This window comes from Pseudorasbora parva, chromosome 15 (assembly GCF_024679245.1).
Source record: "Pseudorasbora parva isolate DD20220531a chromosome 15, ASM2467924v1, whole genome shotgun sequence".
NCBI lineage: Eukaryota > Metazoa > Chordata > Actinopteri > Cypriniformes > Gobionidae > Pseudorasbora > Pseudorasbora parva.
Window position 1 is genome coordinate 45367076 of NC_090186.1, and position 25753 is coordinate 45392828.

The 25753-nt window shown below is 42.3% G+C and overlaps 2 protein-coding genes across 5 annotated transcripts in view; one reads left to right on the forward strand and one right to left on the reverse strand.

Moving 5' to 3' along the window:
- The window catches only part of LOC137041748 (zona pellucida sperm-binding protein 4-like), a 206948-nt gene that overhangs the window by 56367 nt on the left and 124828 nt on the right, over positions 1-25753 (forward strand). The window lies entirely within an intron of this gene.
- Positions 1-25753, reverse strand: part of entpd5b (ectonucleoside triphosphate diphosphohydrolase 5b) — a 36893-nt gene that overhangs the window by 7704 nt on the left and 3436 nt on the right. For both annotated transcript variants that reach the window (XM_067418772.1, XM_067418771.1), the window contains exons 4-11: positions 19370-19513; positions 18706-18781; positions 10476-10511; positions 9649-9737; positions 8586-8665; positions 7239-7300; positions 6856-6957; positions 6086-6229 (exon numbers count right to left, since the gene is read on the reverse strand). In XM_067418772.1, the coding sequence (XP_067274873.1) occupies positions 6086-6229; positions 6856-6957; positions 7239-7300; positions 8586-8665; positions 9649-9737; positions 10476-10511; positions 18706-18781; positions 19370-19513 (733 nt within the window). The remainder of the gene's footprint in view (positions 1-6085; positions 6230-6855; positions 6958-7238; positions 7301-8585; positions 8666-9648; positions 9738-10475; positions 10512-18705; positions 18782-19369; positions 19514-25753) is intronic.

Consider the following 25753-nt stretch of genomic DNA (forward strand, 5'->3'; position numbering starts at 1 on the left):
GTCACTGTGTTTCAATGAAAAACTGGTTAAATTTTGAGAATTAAGTCAATGTGTTTCAAGATAAAACTGGTTAAATTTTGAGAATAAAGTCACTGTGTTTCAATGAAAAACTGGTTAAATTTTGAGAATAAAGTCACTCTGTTTCAAGACAAAACTGGTTAAATTTTGAGAATAAAGTCACTGTGTTTCAATGAAAAACTGGTTAAATTTTGAGAATAAAGTCACTGTGTTTCAAGACAAAACTGGTTACATTTTGAGAATAAAGTCACTGTGTTTCAAGACAAAACTGGTTAAATTTTGAGAATAAAGTCACTGTGTTTCAAGACAAAACTGGTTAAATTTTGAGAATAAAGTCACTGTGTTTCAAGCCAAAACTGGTTAAATTTTGAGAATTAAGTCACTGTGTTTCAAGACAAAACTGGTTACATTTTGAGAATAAAGTCACTGTGTTTCAAGACAAAACTGGTTAAATTTTGAGAATAAAGTCACTGTGTTTCAAGACAAAACTGGTTAAATTTTGAGAATAAAGTCACTGTGTTTCAAGACAAAACTGGTTAAATTTTGAGAATAAAGTCACTGTGTTTCAGTGAAAAACTGGTTAAATTTTGAGAATAAAGTCACTGTGTTTCAGTGAAAAACTGGTTAAATTTTGAGAATAAAGTCACTGTGTTTCAATGAAAAACTGGTTAAATTTTGAGAATAAAGTCACTGTGTTTCAAGACAAAACTGGTTAAATTTTGAGAATAAAGTCACTGTGTTTCAAGACAAAACTGGTTAAATTTTGAGAATAAAGTCACTGTGTTTAGAGACAAAACTGGTTAAATTTTGAGAATAAAGTCACTGTGTTTAGAGACAAAACTGGTTAAATTTTGAGAATAAAGTCACTGTGTTTAGAGACAAAACTGGTTAAATTTTGAGAATAAAGTCACTGTGTTTAGAGACAAAACTGGTTAAATTTTGAGAATAAAGTCACTGTGTTTCAATGAAAAACTGGTTAAATTTTGAGAATAAAGTCACTGTGTTTCAAGACAAAACTGGTTAAATTTTGAGAATAAAGTCACTGTGTTTCAAGACAAAACTGGTTAAATTTTGAGAATAAAGTCACTGTGTTTCAAGACAAAACTGGTTAAATTTTGAGAATTAAGTCACTGTGTTTCAATGAAAAACTGGTTACATTTTGAAAATAAAGTCACTGTGTTTCAAGACAAAACTGGTTAAATTTTGAGAATAAAGTCACTGTTTCAAGACAAAACTGGTTAAATTTTGAGAATAAAGTCACTGTGTTTCAATGAAAAACTGGTTAAATTTTGAGAATAAAGTCACTGTGTTTCAAGACAAAACTGGTTAAATTTTGAGAATAAAGTCACTGTGTTTCAATGAAAAACTGGTTAAATTTTGAGAATAAAGTCACTGTGTTTCAAGACAAAACTGGTTAAATTTTGAGAATAAAGTCACTGTGTTTCAAGACAAAACTGGTTAAATTTTGAGAATTAAGTCACTGTGTTTCAAGACAAAACTGGTTACATTTTGAGAATAAAGTCACTGTGTTTCAATGAAAAACTGGTTAAATTTTGAGAATAAAGTCACTGTGTTTCAAGATAAAACTGGTGAAATTTTGAGAATAAAGTCACAGTGTTTCAATGAAAAACTGGTTAAATTTTGAGAATAAAGTCACTCTGTTTCAAGACAAAACTGGTTAAATTTTGAGAATAAAGTCACTGTGTTTCAATGAAAAACTGGTTAAATTTTGAGAATAAAGTCACTGTGTTTCAAGACAAAACTGGTTACATTTTGAGAATAAAGTCACTGTGTTTCAAGACAAAACTGGTTACATTTTGAGAATAAAGTCACTGTGTTTCAAGACAAAACTGGTTAAATTTTGAGAATAAAGTCACTGTGTTTCAAGACAAAACTGGTTAAATTTTGAGAATAAAGTCACTGTGTTTCAAGACAAAACTGGTTAAATTTTGAGAATAAAGTCACTGTGTTTCAAGACAAAACTGGTTAAATTTTGAGAATAAAGTCACTGTTTCAATGAAAAACTGGTTAAATTTTGAGAATAAAGTCACTGTGTTTCAAGACAAAACTGGTTAAATTTTGAGAATAAAGTCACTGTGTTTCAAGACAAAACTGGTTAAATTTTGAGAATAAAGTCACTGTGTTTCAATGAAAAACTGGTTAAATTTTGAGAATAAAGTCACTGTGTTTCAAGACAAAACTGGTTAAATTTTGAGAATAAAGTCACTGTGTTTCAAGACAAAACTGGTTAAATTTTGAGAATAAAGTCACTGTTTCAATGAAAAACTGGTTAAATTTTGAGAATAAAGTCACTGTGTTTCAAGACAAAACTGGTTAAATTTTGAGAATAAAGTCACTGTGTTTCAATGAAAAACTGGTTAAATTTTGAGAATAAAGTCACTGTGTTTCAAGACAAAACTGGTTAAATTTTGAGAATAAAGTCACTGTGTTTCAAGACAAAACTGGTTAAATTTTGAGAATAAAGTCACTGTGTTTCAAGACAAAACTGGTTAAATTTTGAGAATAAAGTCACTGTGTTTCAAGATAAAACTGGTTAAATTTTGAGAATAAAGTCACTGTGTTTCAATGAAAAACTGGTTAAATTTTGAGAATAGAGTCACTGTGTTTCAAGACAAAACTGGTTAAATTTTGAGAATAAAGTCACTGTGTTTCAATGAAAAACTGGTTAAATTTTGAGAATAAAGTCACTGTGTTTCAAGACAAAACTGGTTAAATTTTGAGAATAAAGTCACTGTGTTTCAAGACAAAACTGGTTAAATTTTGAGAATAAAGTCACTGTTTCAATGAAAAACTGGTTAAATTTTGAGAATAAAGTCACTGTGTTTCAAGACAAAACTGGTTAAATTTTGAGAATAAAGTCACTGTGTTTCAAGACAAAACTGGTTAAATTTTGAGAATAAAGTCACTGTGTTTCAATGAAAAACTGGTTAAATTTTGAGAATAAAGTCACTGTGTTTCAAGACAAAACTGGTTAAATTTTGAGAATAAAGTCACTGTGTTTCAATGAAAAACTGGTTACATTTTGAGAATAAAGTCACTGTGTTTCAAGACAAAACTGGTTAAATTTTGAGAATAAAGTCACTGTGTTTCAATGAAAAACTGGTTAAATTTTGAGAATAAAGTCACTGTGTTTCAGTGAAAAACTGGTTAAATTTTGAGAATAAAGTCACTGTGTTTCAATGAAAAACTGGTTAAATTTTGAGAATAAAGTCACTGTGTTTCAAGACAAAACTGGTTAAATTTTGAGAATAAAGTCACTGTGTTTCAAGACAAAACTGGTTAAATTTTGAGAATAAAGTCACTGTGTTTAGAGACAAAACTGGTTAAATTTTGAGAATAAAGTCACTGTGTTTAGAGACGAAACTGGTTAAATTTTGAGAATAAAGTCACTGTGTTTAGAGACAAAACTGGTTAAATTTTGAGAATAAAGTCACTGTGTTTAGAGACAAAACTGGTTAAATTTTGAGAATAAAGTCACTGTGTTTCAATGAAAAACTGGTTAAATTTTGAGAATAAAGTCACTGTGTTTCAAGACAAAACTGGTTAAATTTTGAGAATAAAGTCACTGTGTTTCAAGACAAAACTGGTTAAATTTTGAGAATAAAGTCACTGTGTTTCAAGACAAAACTGGTTAAATTTTGAGAATTAAGTCACTGTGTTTCAATGAAAAACTGGTTACATTTTGAAAATAAAGTCACTGTGTTTCAAGACAAAACTGGTTAAATTTTGAGAATAAAGTCACTGTGTTTCAAGACAAAACTGGTTAAATTTTGAGAATAAAGTCACTGTGTTTCAAGACAAAACTGGTTAAATTTTGAGAATAAAGTCACTGTGTTTCAATGAAAAACTGGTTAAATTTTGAGAATAAAGTCACTGTGTTTCAAGATAAAACTGGTTAAATTTTGAGAATAAAGTCACAGTGTTTCAATGAAAAACTGGTTAAATTTTGAGAATAAAGTCACTCTGTTTCAAGACAAAACTGGTTAAATTTTGAGAATAAAGTCACTGTGTTTCAATGAAAAACTGGTTAAATTTTGAGAATAAAGTCACTGTGTTTCAAGACAAAACTGGTTACATTTTGAGAATAAAGTCACTGTGTTTCAAGACAAAACTGGTTACATTTTGAGAATAAAGTCACTGTGTTTCAAGACAAAACTGGTTAAATTTTGAGAATAAAGTCACTGTGTTTCAAGACAAAACTGGTTAAATTTTGAGAATAAAGTCACTGTGTTTCAATGAAAAACTGGTTAAATTTTGAGAATAAAGTCACTGTGTTTCAAGACAAAACTGGTTAAATTTTGAGAATAAAGTCACTGTGTTTCAAGACAAAACTGGTTAAATTTTGAGAATAAAGTCACTGTGTTTCAAGACAAAACTGGTTAAATTTTGAGAATAAAGTCACTGTTTCAATGAAAAACTGGTTAAATTTTGAGAATAAAGTCACTGTGTTTCAAGACAAAACTGGTTAAATTTTGAGAATAAAGTCACTGTGTTTCAAGACAAAACTGGTTAAATTTTGAGAATAAAGTCACTGTGTTTCAAGACAAAACTGGTTAAATTTTGAGAATAAAGTCACTGTGTTTCAAGACAAAACTGGTTAAATTTTGAGAATAAAGTCACTGTGTTTCAAGACAAAACTGGTTAAATTTTGAGAATAAAGTCACTGTGTTTCAATGAAAAACTGGTTAAATTTTGAGAATAAAGTCACTGTGTTTCAAGACAAAACTGGTTAAATTTTGAGAATAAAGTCACTGTGTTTCAAGACAAAACTGGTTAAATTTTGAGAATAAAGTCACTGTTTCAATGAAAAACTGGTTAAATTTTGAGAATAAAGTCACTGTGTTTCAAGACAAAACTGGTTAAATTTTGAGAATAAAGTCACTGTGTTTCAAGGCAAAACTGGTTAAATTTTGAGAATAAAGTCACTGTGTTTCAATGAAAAACTGGTTAAATTTTGAGAATAAAGTCACTGTGTTTCAAGACAAAACTGGTTAAATTTTGAGAATAAAGTCACTGTGTTTCAAGACAAAACTGGTTAAATTTTGAGAATAAAGTCACTGTGTTTCAAGACAAAACTGGTTAAATTTTGAGAATTAAGTCACTGTGTTTCAAGACAAAACTGGTTAAATTTTGAGAATAAAGTCACTGTGTTTCAATGAAAAACTGGTTAAATTTTGAGAATAAAGTCACTGTGTATTAATGAAAAACTGGTTAAATTTTGAGAATAAAGTCACTGTGTTTCAATGAAAAACTGGTTAAATTTTGAGAATAAAGTCACTGTGTTTCAAGACAAAACTGGTTAAATTTTGAGAATAAAGTCACTGTGTTTCAAGACAAAACTGGTTACATTTTGAGAATAAAGTCACTGTGTTTCAAGACAAAACTGGTTAAATTTTGAGAATAAAGTCACTGTGTTTCAATGAAAAACTGGTTAAATTTTGAGAATAAAGTCACTGTGTTTCAAGACAAAACTGGTTAAATTTTGAGAATAAAGTCACTGTGTTTCAATGAAAAACTGGTTAAATTTTGAGAATAAAGTCACTGTGTTTCAGTGAAAAACTGGTTAAATTTTGAGAATAAAGTCACTGTGTTTCAAGACAAAACTGGTTAAATTTTGAGAATAAAGTCACTGTGTTTTAATGAAAAACTGGTTAAATTTTGAGAATAAAGTCACTGTGTTTCAAGACAAAACTGGTTAAATTTTGAGAATAAATTTTGATCTGATAGATCGTAGGCCTCAGTTTTTGAGTAAAAAATAATTATTAATCTCCAAAAGCTGAGCTGCTTAAACTCAGATCACTGAAGCCTACGATCAAAGAGACAAAAAATCGGTGCCACCTGAAAGAAAACTAGTTGATCAAAAGATCAAATCCAATGTTTGGTGATAATGCAGCTTAATCAGATATTTACAAGACATTTCAAAAAGGTGGGTCATTTTTGACCCGGAACACTGAATTATGTAGAGGATTATCTGTACTGTGGCTGGAAATAAAAAATCTTTTGTATGACAAACGAGCTGTGGTTTGTTCTGCGGTCTCCTCATTACCGATGAGTCCGGCTTCCACGGCGTGGTCGAAGTAATAGGAGAAGGCGTAGAAGGAGGCGCTGTCCTTCAGCTCCACAGGCTGTTTGATGACTCCCTTCACCACCTTCAGCAGCTCCTGATAACACGTCTTAAAGCCCCTCACTCCTGAACACATCAGATCACAGCACACGCTTCCTCAGTGTGTGTGTGTGTGTGTGTGTGTGTGTGTGTGTGTGTGTGTGTGTGTGTGCGTGTGTGTGTGTGTGTTTATATTACCCTGAGATCAGCAGCCAGCGGTCCCCTTAATGCAAATGGATTTATGAACATACTAAATGAAGTTTTTTTTTGAAAATGTAAAAATGCAGAATGTTTCCTATGATGGGTAGGTTTAGGTGCTGTGTGTGTGTGTGTGTGTGTGTGTGTGTGTGTGTGTGTGTGTGTGTGTGTGTGTGTGTGTGTGTGTGTGTGTGTGTGAGCCTGTTTATGTGGTTTATGAGGACACAAATTTGTATTACTACATGGGTATTACACTGGTATTACCCTATAAATGTGGTTTATGAGGACATATCAAATGTCCTCATAATTCAAATTGCCTTAAAAACATACTAAATGATGTTTTTTTGAGAAAGTAAAAATGCAGAATGTTTCCTGTGATGGGTAGGTTTAGGGGCAGGGCAGTGTAAGGGGATAGAAAATACGGTTTGTACAGTATAAAAACCATTACGCCTATGGAGAGTCCCTGTAAACCACATAGACCAACATGTGTGTGTGTGTGTGTGTGTGTGTTTTACCGTCGGTGACGCCGCTGACATGGTATGTTAACCCTCCAAAGCTGAAGTCGCCGGTGTGTTTCTTGGGCAGACACGAGCTTCGGAAAACTTTCCTTTCTAAACCTGCAGCAAACATCAACATCTGAAGTGATCTCATGGATCCTGTATCACACACACACCTGTATCACACACACACACACACACACACACACACACACACACACACACCTGTATCACACACACACACCTGCATCACACACACACACACACACACACACACACACACACACACACACACACACACACACACACACACACACACACACACACACACACACACACACACACACACACACACACACACATACACACACATCTGAAGTGATCTCACAGATCTGACTGACCGTCTGAACCCAGCGCTCCCAGTGCCGACAGCCGCGCCGCTTTAATGCCGTTCCCAAGGTAACTGAGAAGAACAAGAGATATTATTAGCATTGGTTCATATTCTGAACTAGCTCTTGTATTGCATTACTCATCATTACTAATTACTTTTTAAAACCCAACTCAACCTCGACCAGTTGAAGAAAACAAGGATTCTGTCAAATAAATAACATACAGTGGCATACATTATTCTTGAACTGACCAAAGGATTCCGGGAGAAGGTTACATTAAAAACATGCATTTTAACTAGTGATGTCAAATCATAAAAGTAAATATACACCAATCAGGCATAACATCATAATATTGGACTCTACTAATATTGATGTCTGGCACCAAGATGTTAGCAGCAGATCCTTTAAGTCCTGTAAGTTGCCATGGATCGGACTTGTTTGTTCAGCTCATCCCACAGATGCTCGATTGGATTGAGATCTGGGGAATCTGGAGGCCGAGTCGACGCCTCAAACTGGTTGTTGTGCTCCTCAAACCATTCCTGAAGCATTTGTGCTTTGTGTCAGGAGCATTATCCTGCTGGAAGAGCCACAGCCACCAGAATACCGTTTCCATCAAAGGCTGAACATGGTCTCAGCAATGCTTAGGTAGGTGGAGCGTGTCAAAGTAACATCCACATGGATGGAGGACCCAAGGTTTCCCAGCAGAACATTGGCCAAAGCATCACACTGCCTCCGCCGGCTCGCCTTCTTCCCATAGTGCATCCTGGGGCCGTGTGTTCCTCAGGTAAACTGAGCTGCTCTGTGTATTCTGACAGCTTTCTATCAGAACCAGCATTAACTTCTGGAGCAGTTTGAGCTCCAGTAGCTCGTCTGTTTGATCGGACCCCACGGGCCAGCCTTCGCTCCCCACGGTCATCAATGAGCCTTGGCCGCCCATGACCCTGTGGCCGGTTCTCCACTGGTCCTTCCTTGGAGCACTTTTGATAGATTTGCATTACCGCAATTGCATGACCACTGCAGACCGGGAACAGCCCACAAGAGCTGCAGTTTTGGAGATGCTCTGACCCAGTCGTCTAGCCGTCACAATCTGGCCAAACTCGCTCAAATCCTTACGCTTGCCCATTTCTCCTGCTTCACACACATCAACTCTGAGGACTAAATGTTCACTTGCTGCCTAATATATCCCACCCACTAACAGGAGCCGTGATGAAGAGATCATCAGTGTTATTCACCGGTCATAATGTTATGCCTGACCGGTGTATGTATATTAGCAGTTGTGAAATCTAAACCTGCTGAAGATATGACAGCTGATGTTTTAGGGAATATCTGCTTTTACTGCATCTTAACTCCAGCCTGTACCTGTGCGTGTAGAGCTCAAACGTGGAGTTGAACATCTGGAATCTGGCGATGTAATCGGCCGGCGCGCTTTCAACGGTTTTCTGTGGCGCACCAATGAGGAGGCAGAATATGGAAATACAAACATCACAGCCAATAGCTGCATTCGTACAGTTTCTGACAGAGTTAGGTCATTCAAAATATCAATAATTACTAAACTACACTGCAAAAAATGCTCTTCTTACTCAGTATTTCTGTCTTGTTTCTAGTCCAAACATCTAAACATTCTTAAAACAAGAAGTATTTACTAGACAAGCAAAAGTAATTGTCTTGTTTTGGGAAAAATAACACAAAATGAAGAGAGTTTCTGCTTAAAATAAGATAAATAATCTGCCAATGGGGTTTCAAACAGGAAACATTTTATACTGAACATATTCTTAATCTATTTTATTATTAGATTATTTTTCTCCAAAGGTTTATTTTTAGCTTCGGTTCCTTTGGTCGCCTTTGGCTTGGCTTGCTCAGTTGGGGACACTAACATTATGATCAGAGTTATTCAACTAAATATACAAATAACATTAATTAATGAGGTCTTATTTAATTCTATAAACTATAATACTGATCTGCCAACATTGTCTCTCTATGATAAATTAAAATAAGCTGATAACATCACTGTTTCCTCCAGAACGACTGTACAGCCAAATCTAATTCTGCTGCAGTATTGTCCTGTTTAACACTGAAGCTGCTTTGACACAATCGCCGCTGGAGAAGAGCGATAGAAATAAAGCTGACTGATCCTTTTGCTTAATTTTAAGCAAAAACTCTCTTCATTTAGAGTATGTTTTTCCCTAAACAAGACAAAAAAAATTATTTGTGTAGTAAATTTTTCTTAATAGAAGAATTTTTAGATATTTTGACTAGAAACAAGACAAAAATAATAAAAGCATTTTTTTGCAGTGTAGTACATAAAGTAAAAAGAAACAAACAAATATCTAATTACTGTGATGCATGCAGATGTTCATCTGAGTTTTGTTTGTAATTCTCATGATTCTCACTAGTTTCTTATTCAAACGGAGCAGTCGCTGACCTTTGATTTCGGGAGGAAGGTGATTTGCGTGGATCCGCCGCCCAGGTCGAGGATTCCCACCGTCTTCTGAGATCTGCGGTCGAGGCGGCCTGAAAGCAGGATTAAAAACACTAAACAAATATAAATAACTTTACATATATGAAGAGCTCATCTGTGACGCTTCTGGAGGACTAAAGTCACTGCAGCATGAAATATCAACTGCGCTTCCGTCAGCGAGTCAATGAATGCTGATGCCTTTCATGTGTGATGATCTTTGCTGTCGGAAATCAACACCGACTGTAACGCACAAATAATTATTCTGAAGAAAATCATAATCTTTGATCGTACAGCATTCCTTCTACTGAGACACTTTCAAAAGTCACATAATTAATAAAAAGCTATATAAAACATTTAAGATTAATACGAGACTTTCAGGCGATAAATACATAATTTAAATGCATCTCTGCACTGCAAAAAAATAATGTTCTTACTCAGTATTTTTGTCTTGTTTCTAGTCAAAATATCTAAAAATTATTACATTAAGAAACATTTACTAGACAAGCAAAAGTAATTGTCTTGTTTTGGGGAAAATAACTCAAAATGAAGAGAGTTTTTGCTTAAAATAAGATAAATAATCTGCCAATGGGGTGAGAAAAATAATCTTGTTTTTTGTTTGAATTAAGATTATTTATCTCACCCCATTGGCAGATTATTTAGCTTATTTTAAACAAAAACTTTCAGTGTATAAACCACTGGATCATGCCTAGATTTAAAATGACTACAAATCTATTTCATAAGCTGAAATTCAGCATTATTGACTGAAAGCGGTGAAAAACAGCAGGCCTCACCGGTCAGGAAGTTGACTGTGATCCAGGCCAGAATCCCTGTGAAGAACAAACTCATCTTTATCACACAGAAGACACTCAATAGTTTTGTATTTTGTGTTTGTGTACACACAAGAAAAAGTTATACAAACTTTATACATACAAACCCAATTCCAAAAAAGTTTGGACAGTGAACATATTATAAATTAAAACAGAATGCAATGATGTGGAAGTTTCATATTTCAATATTTTATTCAGAAAATAACATAGATTACATATCAAATGTTTAAACTGAGAAAATGTATAATTTTAAGGGGGAAATAAGTTGATTTTAAATTTCATGGCATCAACACATTTAAAAAAAGTTGCTGTGGCCATGTTTCCCCCTGTGTGTCATCCCCTCTTCTTTTTATATCAGTCTGCAAACGTCTGGGCACTGAGGAGACGAGCTGCTCAAGTTTAGGAATGGGAATGTTGGCCCATTCTTGTCTAACACAGGCTTCTAGTTGCTCAACCGTCTTAGGTCTTCTTTATCGCATCTTCCTCTTTATGATGCGCCCGATGTTTTCTAATGGTGAAAGATCTGGACTGCAGGCTGGCCATTTCAGTGCCGGATCCTTCTTCTACACAGCCATGATGCTGTAATTGATGCAGTGTGTGGTCTGGCATTGTCATGTTGGAGAAGGTCTTCCCTGAAAGAGACGCCGTCTGGATGGAGCAGATGTTGCTCTAGAACTTGGATAGACCTTTCAGACTTGATGGAGCTTTTCCAGATGTGTAAGCTCCCCATGCCAATGCGAATGGCGCGGTGGATTGTGTTCACCAATGTTTTCTGGAAGTATTCCTGAGCCCATGTTGTGATGTCCATTACAGTAGCATTCCTGTGTGTGATGCAGTGCCGTCTAAGGGCTGAAGATCACGGCCATCCAGTTTGGTTTTGACCCTTGACCCTTACGCTCAGAGATTGTTCCAGATTCTCTGAATCTTTGGATAATATTATGCTCTGTAGATGATGATAACTTCAAACTCTTTGCAGTGTTTCTCAGAGAAACTCCTTTCTGATATCACTCCACTATTGTCCGCCGCAGCATTGGGGGAACTGGTGATCCTCTGCTCATCTTCTGAGAGACACTGCCACTCTGAGAGGCTCTTTTATACCCAATCATGTTGACAATTGACCTAATAAGCTGCAGATTGGTCCTCCAGCTGTTCCTTATATGAACATTTAACTTTTCCATACACTTATGGAATAGCTCTCATGAAATCCAAATTGAGCCAATATTTGGCATGACATTTCAAAATGTCTCACTTTCAACATTTGATATGTTATCCTCAAATGTTATATTCTATTTTGAATAAAATATAAGTTTATGAGAACTGTAAATTATTGCATTCCTTTTTTAATTACAACTTGTACAGTGTCCCAACTTTTTTGGAATCAGGTTTGTACATAATTATGTTATATTATATATAAACTTTTTGGCATAAAGTGTTCTTTAAAATTGAGTCAAAAACCCTAGAGTTCTGTAAAGCACAATCGGGGCAGCATCATCATGCTCAAAACAGTGTTCAATACATAATTCCACCTATTAATAATCAGAATGAATAGGACTGACTGTAGACTCGAGTTGTCCACAGATTCACATGCGTCTCACCTAGTCTCTCTGTTTGATAATAATAATAATGCAGTAGTTGAGTGTGCAGTAATGTCTGCTAGACTAATTACACGTCCTGCTGCCTCATCAACCACACTGAGGACTTCACCACACAGCTCTTGATCTACACTCATCGGCTAAACTGATGCTTGTGTGACGTTCAGCAGGTGAGCGTTACTCTAGAGCGTTTTCCGAGCGGTACTCTAGAGCGTTCTCCGAGCGGTACTCTAGAGCGTTCTCCGAGCAGTACTCTAGAGCGTTCTCCGAGCGGTACTCTTGAGCGTTCTCTGAGCGGTACTCTAGAGCGTTCTCTGAGCGGTACTCTAGAGCGTTCTCTGAGCGGTACTCTAGAGCGTTCTCTGAGCGGTACTCTAGAGCGTTCTCTGAGCGGTACTCTAGAGCGTTCTCTGAGCGGTACTCTAGAGCGTTCTCTGAGCGGTACTCTAGAGCGTTCTCTGAGCGGTACTCTTGAGCGTTCTCTGAGCGGTACTCTAGAGCGTTCTCTGAGCGTTACTCTAGAGTGTTCTCTGAGCGTTACTCTAGAGTGTTCTCTGAGCGTTACTCTAGAGCGTTCTCTGAGCGTTACTCTAGAGCGTTCTCTGAGCGTTACTCTAGAGCGTTCTCTGAGCGTTACTCTAGAGCGTTCTCTGAGCGTTACTCTAGAGCGTTCTCTGAGCGGTACTCTAGAGCGTTCTCTGAGCGTTTCTCTAGAGTGTCCTCTGAGCGTTACTCTAGAATGTAATCTGAGCGTTACTCTAGAGCGTTCTCTGAGCGTTACTCTAGAGCGTTCTCTGAGCGTAACTCTAGAGTGTTCTCTGAGCGTTACTCTAGAGTGTTCTCTGAGCGTTACTCTAGAGCGTTCTCTGAGCGTTACTCTAGAGCGTTCTCTGAGCGTTACTCTAGAGCGTTCTCTGAGCGTTACTCTAGAGCGTTCTCTGAGCGTTACTCTAGAGCGTTCTCTGAGCGTTACTCTAGAGCGTTCTCTGAGCGGTACTCTAGAGCGTTCTCTGAGCGTTTCTCTAGAGTGTCCTCTGAGCGTTACTCTAGAATGTAATCTGAGCGTTACTCTAGAGTGTTATCTGAGTGTTACTTTAGAGTGTCCTCTGAGCGTTACTCTAGAGCGTTCTCTGAGCGTTACTCTAGAGCGTTCTCTGAGCGTTACTCTAGAGTGTAATCTGAGCGTTACTCTAGAGTGTCCTCTGAGCGTTACTCTAGAGCGTTCTCTGAGCGTTACTCTAGAGCGTTACTCTAGAGCGTTCTCTGAGCGTTACTCTAGTGTGTTCTCTGAGCGTTACTCTAGAGTGTTCTCTGAGCGTTACTCTAGTGTGGTCTCTGAGCGTTACTCTAGAGTGTCCTCTGAGCGTTACTCTAGTGTGGTCTCTGAGCGTTACTCTAAAGTGTTATCTGAGTGTTACTCTAGAGTGTCCTCTGAGCGTTACTCTAGAGCGTTCTCTGAGCGTTACTCTAGAGCGTTCTCTGAGTGTTACTCTAGAGTGTTATCTGAGTGTTACTCTAGAGTGTCCTCTGAGCGTTACTCTAGTGTGTTCTCTGAGCGTTACTCTAGTGTGTTCTCTGAGCGTTACTCTAGTGTGTTCTCTGAGCGTTACTCTAGAGTGTAATCTGAGCGTTACTCTAGAGTGTTATCTGAGCGTTACTCTAGTGTGTTCTCTGAGCGTTACTCTAGAGTGTCCTCTGAGCGTTACTCTAGTGTGTTCTCTGAGCGTTACTCTAGTGTGTTCTCTGAGCGTTACTCTAGAGTGTTCTCTGAGCGTTACTCTAGAGTGTTCTCTGAGCGTTACTCTAGAGCGTTCTCTGAGCGTTACTCTAGAGTGTTCTCTGAGCGTTACTCTAGAGTGTTCTCTGAGCGTTACTCTAGAGTGGTCTCTGAGCGTTACTCTAGAGTGTTCTCTGAGCGTTACTCTAGAGTGTTCTCTGAGCGTTACTCTAGAGTGTTCTCTGAGCGTTACTCTAGAGTGTTCTCTGAGCGTTACTCTAGAGTGTTCTCTGAGCGTTACTCTAGAGTGGTCTCTGAGCGTTACTCTAGAGTGGTCTCTGAGCGTTACTCTAGAGTGTTCTCTGAGCGTTACTCTAGAGTGGTCTCTGAGCGTTACTCTAGAGCGTTCTCTGAGCGTTACTCTAGAGTGTTCTCTGAGCGTTACTCTTGAGTGTTCTCTGAGCGTTACTCTAGAGTGTTCTCTGAGCGTTACTCTAGAGTGTTCTCTGAGCGTTACTCTAGAGTGTTCTCTGAGCGTTACTCTAGAGTGTTCTCTGAGCGTTACTCTAGAGTGTTCTCTGAGCGTTACTCTAGAGTGTTCTCTGAGCGTTACTCTAGAGTTTTCTCTGAGCGTTACTCTAGAGTGTTCTCTGAGCGTTACTCTAGAGTGTTCTCTGAGCGTTACTCTAGAGTGTTCTCTGAGCGTTACTCTAGAGGGTTCTCTGAGCGTTACTCTAGAGCGTTCTCTGAGCGTTACTCTAGAGCGTTCTCTGAGCGTTACTCTAGAGTGTTCTCTGAGCGTTACTCTAGAGTGTTCTCTGAGCGTTACTCTAGAGTGTTCTCTGAGCGTTACTCTAGAGGGTTCTCTGAGCGTTACTCTAGAGCGTTCTCTGAGTGTTACTCTAGAGCGTTCTCTGAGTGTTACTCTAGAGTGTTCTCTGAGTGTTACTCTAGAGTGTTCTCTGAGCGTTACTCTAGAGTGTTCTCTGAGCGTTACTCTAGAGTGTTCTCTGAGCGTTACTCTAGAGTGTTCTCTGAGTGTTACTCTAGAGTGTCCTCTGAGCGTTACTCTAGAGTGTCCTCTGAGCGTTACTCTAGAGTGTCCTCTGAGCGTTACTCTAGAGTGTTCTCTGAGCGTTACTCTAGAGTGTTCTCTGAGCGTTACTCTAGAGTGTCCTCTGAGCGTTACTCTAGAGTGTTCTCCGAGCGTTACTCTAGAGTGTTCTCTGAGCGTTACTCTAGAGCGTTACTCTAGAGTGTCCTCTGAGCGTTACTCTAGAGTGTTACTCTAGAGCGTTCTCTGAGCGTTACTCTAGAGTGTTCTCTGAGCGTTACTCTAGTGTGTTCTCTAGAGTGTTCTCTGAGCGTTACTCTAGTGTGTCCTCTGAGCGTTACTCTAGAGTGTCCTCTGAGCGTTACTCTAGAGTGTCCTCTGAGCGTTACTCTAGAGTGTTCTCCGAGCGTTACTCTAGAGTGTTCTCTGAGCGTTACTCTAGAGTGTTCTCTGAGCGTTACTCTAGAGTGTCCTCTGAGCGTTACTCTAGTGTTCTCTGAGCGTTACTCTAGAGTGTCCTCTGAGCGTTACTCTAGAGTGTCCTCTGAGCGTTCTCTGAGAGTTACTCTAGAGTGTTCTCTGAGCGTTACTCTAGAGTGTTCTCTGAGTGTTACTCTAGAGTGTTCTCTGAGCATTACTCTAGAGTGTTCTCTGAGTGTTACTCTAGAGTGTTCTCTGAGTGTTACTCTAGTGTGTTCTCTGAGCGTTACTCTAGAGTGTAATCTGAGCGTTACTCTAGTGTTCTCTGAGCGTTACTCTAGTGTTCTCTGAGCGTTACTCTAGTGTTCTCTGAGCGTTACTCTAGTGTTCTCTGAGCGTTACTCTAGTGTTCTCTGAGCGTTACTCTAGAGTGTTCTCTGAGCGTTACTCAAGTGTGTTCTCTGAGCGTTACTCTAGAGTGTTCTCTGAGCGTTACTCAAGTGTGTTCTCTGAGCGTTACTCTAGAGTGTAATCTGAGCGTTACTCTAGTGTTCTCTGAGCGTTACTCTAGTGTTCTCTGAGCGTTACTCTAGTGTTCTCTGAGCGTTACTCTAGAGTGTCCTCTGAGCGTTACTCTAGAGCGTTCTCTGAGCGTTACTCTAGAGTGTTCTCTGAGCGTTACTCTAGAGTGTTCTCTGAGCGTTACTCTAGTGTTCTCTGAGCGTTACTCTAGTGTTCTCTGAGCGTTACTCTAGTGTTCTCTGAGCGTTACTCTAGAGTGTTCTCCGAGTGTTACTCTAGTGTTCTCCGAGCGTTACTCTAGTGTTCTCTGAGCGTTACTCTAGTGTTCTCTGAGCGTTACTCTAGAGTGTTCTCCGAGTGTTACTCTAGTGTTCTCTGAGCGTTACTCTAGTGTTCTCTGAGCGTTACTCTAGTGTTCTCTGAGCGTTACTCTAGAGTGTTCTCCGAGTGTTACTCTAGTGTTCTCTGAGCGTTACTCTAGAGTGTTCTCTGAGTGTTACTCTAGAGTGTTCTCTGAGCGTTACTCTAGAGCGTTCTCTGAGCGTTACTCTAGTGTTCTCTGAGCGTTACTCTAGTGTTCTCTGAGCGTTACTCTAGAGTGTTCTCCGAGTGTTACTCTAGTGTTCTCCGAGCGTTACTCTAGTGTTCTCTGAGCGTTACTCTAGTGTTCTCTGAGCGTTACTCTAGAGTGTTCTCTGAGCGTTACTCTAGAGTGTCCTCTGAGCGTTACTCTAGAGCGTTCTCTGAGCGTTACTCTAGAGTGTTCTCTGAGCGTTACTCTAGAGTGTTCTCTGAGTGTTACTCTAGAGTGTTCTCTGAGCGTTACTCTAGAGCGTTCTCTGAGCGTTACTCTAGTGTTCTCTGAGCGTTACTCTAGTGTTCTCTGAGCGTTACTCTAGAGTGTTCTCCGAGTGTTACTCTAGAGTGTTCTCTGAGCGTTACTCTAGAGTGTTCTCTGAGCGTTACTCTAGTGTTCTCTGAGCGTTACTCTAGAGTGTTCTCTGAGCGTTACTCTAGAGCGTTCTCTGAGCGTTACTCTAGAGTGTTCTCTGAGTGTTACTCTAGAGTGTTCTCTGAGCGTTACTCTAGAGTGTTCTCTGAGCGTTACTCTAGAGTGTTCTCTGAGCGTTACTCTAGTGTTCTCTGAGCGTTACTCTAGAGTGTTCTCTGAGCGTTACTCTAGAGCGTTCTCTGAGCGTTACTCTAGAGTGTTCTCTGAGCGTTACTCTAGAGTGTTCTCTGAGCGTTACTCTAGAGTGTTCTCTGAGCGTTACTCTAGTGTTCTCTGAGCGTTACTCTAGAGTGTTCTCTGAGCGTTACTCTAGAGCGTTCTCTGAGCGTTACTCTAGAGTGTTCTCTGAGCGTTACTCTAGAGTGTTCTCTGAGCGTTACTCTAGAGCGTTCTCTGAGCGTTACTCTAGTGTTCTCTGAGCGTTACTCTAGAGTGTTCTCTGAGCGTTACTCTAGAGCGTTCTCTGAGTGTTACTCTAGAGTGGTCTCTGAGCGTTACTCTAGAGCGTTCTCTGAGCGTTACTCTAGTGTTCTCTGAGTGTTACTCTAGAGTGTTCTCTGAGTGTTACTCTAGAGTGTTCTCTGAGCGTTACTCTAGAGTGTTCTCTGAGCGTTACTCTAGTGTTCTCTGAGCGTTACTCTAGAGTGTTCTCTGAGCGTTACTCTAGAGCGTTCTCTGAGCGTTACTCTAGAGTGTTCTCTGAGCGTTACTCTAGAGTGTTCTCTGAGCGTTACTCTAGAGCGTTCTCTGAGCGTTACTCTAGTGTTCTCTGAGCGTTACTCTAGAGTGTTCTCTGAGCGTTACTCTAGAGCGTTCTCTGAGTGTTACTCTAGAGTGGTCTCTGAGCGTTACTCTAGAGTGTTCTCTGAGCGTTACTCTAGAGCGTCCTCTGAGCGTTACTCTAGAGCGTTCTCTGAGCGTTACTCTAGTGTGTTCTCTGAGCGTTACTCTAGAGTGTTCTCTGAGCGTTACTCTAGAGTGTTCTCTGAGCGTTACTCTAGAGCGCTCTCTGAGCGTTACTCTAGTGTGTTCTCTGAGTGTTACTCTAGAGCGTTCTCTGAGCGTTACTCTAGTGTGTTCTCTGAGCGTTACTCTAGAGTGTTCTCTGAGCGTTACTCTAGAGCGTTCTCTGAGCGTTACTCTAGTGTTCTCTGAGCGTTACTCTAGAGTGTTCTCTGAGCGTTACTCTAGAGCGTTCTCTGAGTGTTACTCTAGAGTGGTCTCTGAGCGTTACTCTAGAGTGTTCTCTGAGCGTTACTCTAGAGCGTCCTCTGAGCGTTACTCTAGAGCGTTCTCTGAGCGTTACTCTAGAGCGTTCTCTGAGCGTTACTCTAGAGTGTCCTCTGAGCGTTACTCTAGTGTGGTCTCTGAGCGTTACTCTAGAGTGTTCTCTGAGTGTTACTCTAGAGCGTTCTCTGAGCGTTACTCTAGTGTGTTCTCTGAGCGTTACTCTAGAGTGTTCTCTGAGCGTTACTCTAGAGTGTTCTCTGAGCGTTACTCTAGAGCGTTCTCTGAGCGTTACTCTAGTGTGTTCTCTGAGTGTTACTCTAGAGCGTTCTCTGAGCGTTACTCTAGTGTGTTCTCTGAGCGTTACTCTAGAGTGTAATCTGAGCGTTACTCTAGAGTGTTCTCTGAGCGTTACTCTAGTGTGTTCTCTGAGTGTTACTCTAGAGCGTTCTCTGAGCGTTACTCTAGAGTGTAATCTGAGCGTTACTCTAGAGCGTTCTCTGAGCGTTACTCTAGTGTGTTCTCTGAGTGTTACTCTAGAGCGTTCTCTGAGCGTTACTCTAGAGTGTAATCTGAGCGTTACTCTAGTGTTCTCTGAGCGTTACTCTTACAAATAAATCAGGCTAATTTCTGAAGAATTTCTGACAAACCTTCATTCGTCCCGTTCATGATACTGACACTGTCAGCCGGCACGTAAAACGGGGACTCATCGAAGACGTCCTGCACCTGGAGACAGAAACACAGCGGATGGGAAGGAGCTGGAATTTAAAGTGTGCATCGTTATTATATTGAACTGAAAGCCATCTTAAACAAAAATGACCTTTGGGTTATTATTCAACTGGGTATGCTGTGATCCGTATTGAATTTTTTAATGTAACTGACAGATTCCAGCCAAAAAACCACAACACAGGAGTGGTAGGAAATGGGAGTCATTCTTCTGGGATTGGGACGGGACTGGAACTTCCCCCAGTTTTTTAATGGGATTGGGATGGGATGGGATTTATTTGGTGGGATTGGGATGGGTTTTTCCCCCAGTTTTTTGTGGGATTGGGATGGGATGGGAATTTTTTTATGGGATTGGGACGGGACGGGATTTTTTTGTGGTATTGGGATGGGATTTTTTGTGTGGGAGAGGGACGGGACAGGAATTTTTCCCATTTTTTAGTGGGATTGGGACGGGATGGGAATTTTTTGTGGGATTGGGACAGGATGGGAATTTTTCCCAGTTTTTTTTGTGAGATTGGGACCCTCTACTGTGGACAGGTGTGTGTGCATCATTATGATGCACAGGTGTGTGTTCTGCGGTGTGTGTACCTCCTCCAGGAGTGCGTGTGCTTTGGCCGGCGGCAGAAGCCTCAGTCCAGCCGTGGCTCTGAACACTACAGGCGTTCTCTTCCACTCCACCGGGGGCACCGTCCTCTTAGCGACCCGCAGTAACTGCCTCACTGTGTGTGCGGCCTGAGGAGACGACATTAGCATGCGTCACACACACACACACACACACACACGCACACATTACAGTCTGCAGACGCCACATCACGTCAAACACACATGCATTACAGTCTGCAGACGCCACATCACGTCACACACACACGCACACATTACAGTCTGCAGACGCCACATCACGTCACACACACACGCACACATTACAGTCTGCAGACGCCACATCACGTCACACACACACACACACATTACAGTCTGCAGACGCCACATCATGTCACACACACATTACAGTCTGCAGACGCCACATCACGTCTCACACACATTACAGTCTGCAGACGCCACATCACGTCACACACACATTACAGTCTGCAGACGCCACATCACGTCACACACACATTACAGTCTGCAGACGCCACATCACGTCACACACACATTACAGTCTGCAGACGCCACATCACGTCTCACACACATTACAGTCTGCAGACGCCACTTCACGTCACACACACATTACAGTCTGCAGACGCCACATCACGTCACACACACACACACACACACACACATTACAGTCTGCAGACGCCACTTCACGTCACACACACATTACAGTCTGCAGACGCCACTTCACGTCACACACACATTACAGTCTGCAGACGCCACATCACGTCACACACACATTACAGTCTGCAGACGCCACATCACGTCACACACACATTACAGTCTGCAGACGCCACATCACGTCACACACACATTACAGTCTGCAGACGCCACTTCACGTCACACACACATTACAGTCTGCAGACGCCACATCACGTCACACACACACACACACACACACATTACAGTCTGCAGACGCCACTTCACGTCACACACACATTACAGTCTGCAGACGCCACTTCACGTCACACACACATTACAGTCTGCAGACGCCACATCACGTCACACACACATTACAGTCTGCAGACGCCACATCACGTCACACACACATTACAGTCTGCAGACGCCACATCACGTCACACACACATTACAGTCTGCAGACGCCACATCACGTCTCACACACATTACAGTCTGCAGACGCCACATCACGTCACACACACATTACAGTCTGCAGACGCCACTTCACGTCACACACACATTACAGTCTGCAGACGCCACATCACGTCTCACACACATTACAGTCTGCAGACGCCACATCACGTCACACACACATTACAGTCTGCAGACGCCACTTCACGTCACACACACATTACAGTCTGCAGACGCCACATCACGTCACACACACATTACAGTCTGCAGACGCCACATCACGTCACACACACATTACAGTCTGCAGACGCCACATCACGTCACACACACACACACACACACACACATTACAGTCTGCAGACGCCACATCACGTCACACACACATTACAGTCTGCAGACGCCACTTCACGTCACACACACATTACAGTCTGCAGACGCCACTTCACGTCACACACACATTACAGTCTGCAGACGCCACTTCACGTCACACACACATTACAGTCTGCAGACGCCACATCACGTCACACACACATTACAGTCTGCAGACGCCACTTCACGTCACACACACATTACAGTCTGCAGACGCCACTTCACGTCACACACACATTACAGTCTGCAGACGCCACATCACGTCACACACACATTACAGTCTGCAGACGCCACATCACGTCACACACACATTACAGTCTGCAGACGCCACATCACGTCACACACACATTACAGTCTGCAGACGCCACTTCACGTCACACACACATTACAGTCTGCAGACGCCACTTCACGTCACACACACATTACAGTCTGCAGACGCCACATCACGTCACACACACATTACAGTCTGCAGACAGCCACATCACGTCACACACACATTACAGTCTGCAGACGCCACATCACGTCACACACACATTACAGTCTGCAGACGCCACTTCACGTCACACACACATTACAGTCTGCAGACGCCACATCACGTCACACACACATTACAGTCTGCAGACGCCACTTCACGTCACACACACATTACAGTCTGCAGACGCCACATCACGTCACACACACATTACAGTCTGCAGACGCCACATCACGTCACACACACATTACAGTCTGCAGACGCCACTTCACGTCACACACACATTACAGTCTGCAGACGCCACATCACGTCACACACACATTACAGTCTGCAGACGCCACATCACGTCACACACACATTACAGTCTGCAGACGCCACATCACGTCACACACACATTACAGTCTGCAGACGCCACATCACGTCTCACACACATTACAGTCTGCAGACGCCACATCACGTCACACACACATTACAGTCTGCAGACGCCACTTCACGTCACACACACATTACAGTCTGCAGACGCCACATCACGTCACACACACATTACAGTCTGCAGACGCCACATCACGTCTCACACACATTACAGTCTGCAGACGCCACATCACGTCACACACACATTACAGTCTGCAGACGCCACATCACGTCACACACACATTACAGTCTGCAGACGCCACATCACGTCTCACACACATTACAGTCTGCAGACGCCACATCACGTCACACACACATTACAGTCTGCAGACGCCACTTCACGTCACACACACATTACAGTCTGCAGACGCCACATCACGTCACACACACATTACAGTCTGCAGACGCCACATCACGTCACACACACATTACAGTCTGCAGACGCCACTTCACGTCACACACACATTACAGTCTGCAGACGCCACTTCACGTCACACACACATTACAGTCTGCAGACGCCACATCACGTCACACACACATTACAGTCTGCAGACGCCACATCACGTCACACACACATTACAGTCTGCAGACGCCACTTCACGTCACACACACATTACAGTCTGCAGACGCCACATCACGTCACACACACATTACAGTCTGCAGACGCCACATCACGTCTCACACACATTACAGTCTGCAGACGCCACATCACGTCACACACACATTACAGTCTGCAGACGCCACTTCACGTCTCACACACATTACAGTCTGCAGACGCCACATCACGTCACACACACATTACAGTCTGCAGACGCCACATCACGTCACACACACATTACAGTCTGCAGACGCCACATCACGTCACACACACATTACAGTCTGCAGACGCCACTTCACGTCACACACACATTACAGTCTGCAGACGCCACTTCACGTCTCACACACATTACAGTCTGCAGACGCCACTTCACGTCTCACACACATTACAGTCTGCAGACGCCACATCACGTCACACACACATTACAGTCTGCAGACGCCACTTCACGTCACACACACATTACAGTCTGCAGACGCCACTTCACGTCACACACACATTACAGTCTGCAGACGCCACTTCACGTCTCACACACATTACAGTCTGCAGACGCCACTTCACGTCTCACACACATTACAGTCTGCAGACGCCACTTCACGTCACACACACATTACAGTCTGCAGACGCCACTTCACGTCACACACACATTACAGTCTGCAGACGCCACTTCACGTCTCACACACATTACAGTCTGCAGACGCCACATCACGTCACACACACATTACAGTCTGCAGACGCCACTTCACGTCACACACACATTACAGTCTGCAGACGCCACATCACGTCTCACACACATTACAGTCTGCAGACGCCACATCACGTCACACACACATTACAGTCTGCAGACGCCACATCACGTCACACACACATTACAGTCTGCAGACGCCACTTCACGTCTCACACACATTACAGTCTGCAGACGCCACATCACGTCACACACACATTACAGTCTGCAGACGCCACATCACGTCACACACACATTACAGTCTGCAGACGCCACATCACGTCACACACACATTACAGTCTGCAGACGCCACATCACGTCACACACACATTACAGTCTGCAGATGCCACTTCACGTCTCACACACATTACAGTCTGCAGACGCCACATCACGTCACACACACATTACAGTCTGCAGACGCCACTTCACGTCACACACACATTACAGTCTGCAGACGCCACATCACGTCACACACACATTACAGTCTGCAGACGCCACTTCACGTCACACACACATTACAGTCTGCAGACGCCACATCACGTCACACACACATTACAGTCTGCAGACGCCACATCACGTCACACACACATTACAGTCTGCAGACGCCACATCACGTCACACACACATTACAGTCTGCAGACGCCACTTCACGTCACCACACACATTACAGTCTGCAGACGCCACATCACGTCACACACACATTACAGTCTGCAGACGCCACTTCACGTCACACACACATTACAGTCTGCAGACGCCACATCACGTCACACACACATTACAGTCTGCAGACGCCACATCACGTCACACACACATTACAGTCTGCAGACGCCACATCACGTCACACACACATTACAGTCTGCAGACGCCACATCACGTCACACACACATTACAGTCTGCAGACGCCACTTCACGTCACACACACATTACAGTCTGCAGACGCCACTTCACGTCACACACACATTACAGTCTGCAGACGCCACATCACGTCACACACACATTACAGTCTGCAGACGCCACATCACGTCACACACACATTACAGTCTGCAGACGCCACATCACGTCACACACACATTACAGTCTGCAGACGCCACATCACGTCACACACACATTACAGTCTGCAGACGCCACATCACGTCACACACACATTACAGTCTGCAGACGCCACATCACGTCACACACACATTACAGTCTGCAGACGCCACATCACGTCACACACACATTACAGTCTGCAGACGCCACATCACGTCACACACACATTACAGTCTGCAGACGCCACATCACGTCACACACACATTACAGTCTGCAGACGCCACATCACGTCACACACACATTACAGTCTGCAGACGCCACATCACGTCACACACACATTACAGTCTGCAGACGCCACATCACGTCACACACACATTACAGTCTGCAGACGCCACATCACGTCACACACACATTACAGTCTGCAGACGCCACATCACGTCACACACACATTACAGTCTGCAGACGCCACTTCACGTCACACACACATTACAGTCTGCAGACGCCACATCACGTCACACACACATTACAGTCTGCAGACGCCACATCACGTCACACACACATTACAGTCTGCAGACGCCACATCACGTCACACACACATTACAGTCTGCAGACGCCACATCACGTCTCACACACATTACAGTCTGCAGACGCCACATCACGTCACACACACATTACAGTCTGCAGACGCCACATCACGTCACACACACATTACAGTCTGCAGACGCCACTTCACGTCTCACACACATTACAGTCTGCAGACGCCACATCACGTCACACACACATTACAGTCTGCAGACGCCACATCACGTCACACACACATTACAGTCTGCAGACGCCACATCACGTCACACACACATTACAGTCTGCAGACGCCACTTCACGTCACACACACATTACAGTCTGCAGACGCCACTTCACGTCTCACACACATTACAGTCTGCAGACGCCACTTCACGTCACACACACATTACAGTCTGCAGACGCCACTTCACGTCTCACACACATTACAGTCTGCAGACGCCACATCACGTCACACACACATTACAGTCTGCAGACGCCACTTCACGTCTCACACACATTACAGTCTGCAGACGCCACATCACGTCACACACACATTACAGTCTGCAGACGCCACATCACGTCACACACACATTACAGTCTGCAGACACCACATCATGTCACACACACATTACAGTCTGCAGACGCCACTTCACGTCACACACACATTACAGTCTGCAGACGCCACATCACGTCACACACACATTACAGTCTGCAGACGCCACATCACGTCACACACACATTACAGTCTGCAGACACCACATCATGTCACACACACATTACAGTCTGCAGACGCCACTTCACGTCTCACACACATTACAGTCTGCAGACGCCACATCACGTCACACACACACACACACACACACATTACAGTCTGCAGACGCCACTTCACGTCACACACACATTACAGTCTGCAGACGCCACATCACGTCTCACACACATTACAGTCTGCAGACGCCACATCACGTCTCACACACATTACAGTCTGCAGACGCCACATCACGTCACACACACATTACAGTCTGCAGACGCCACTTCACGTCTCACACACACGCACACATTACAGTCTGCAGACGC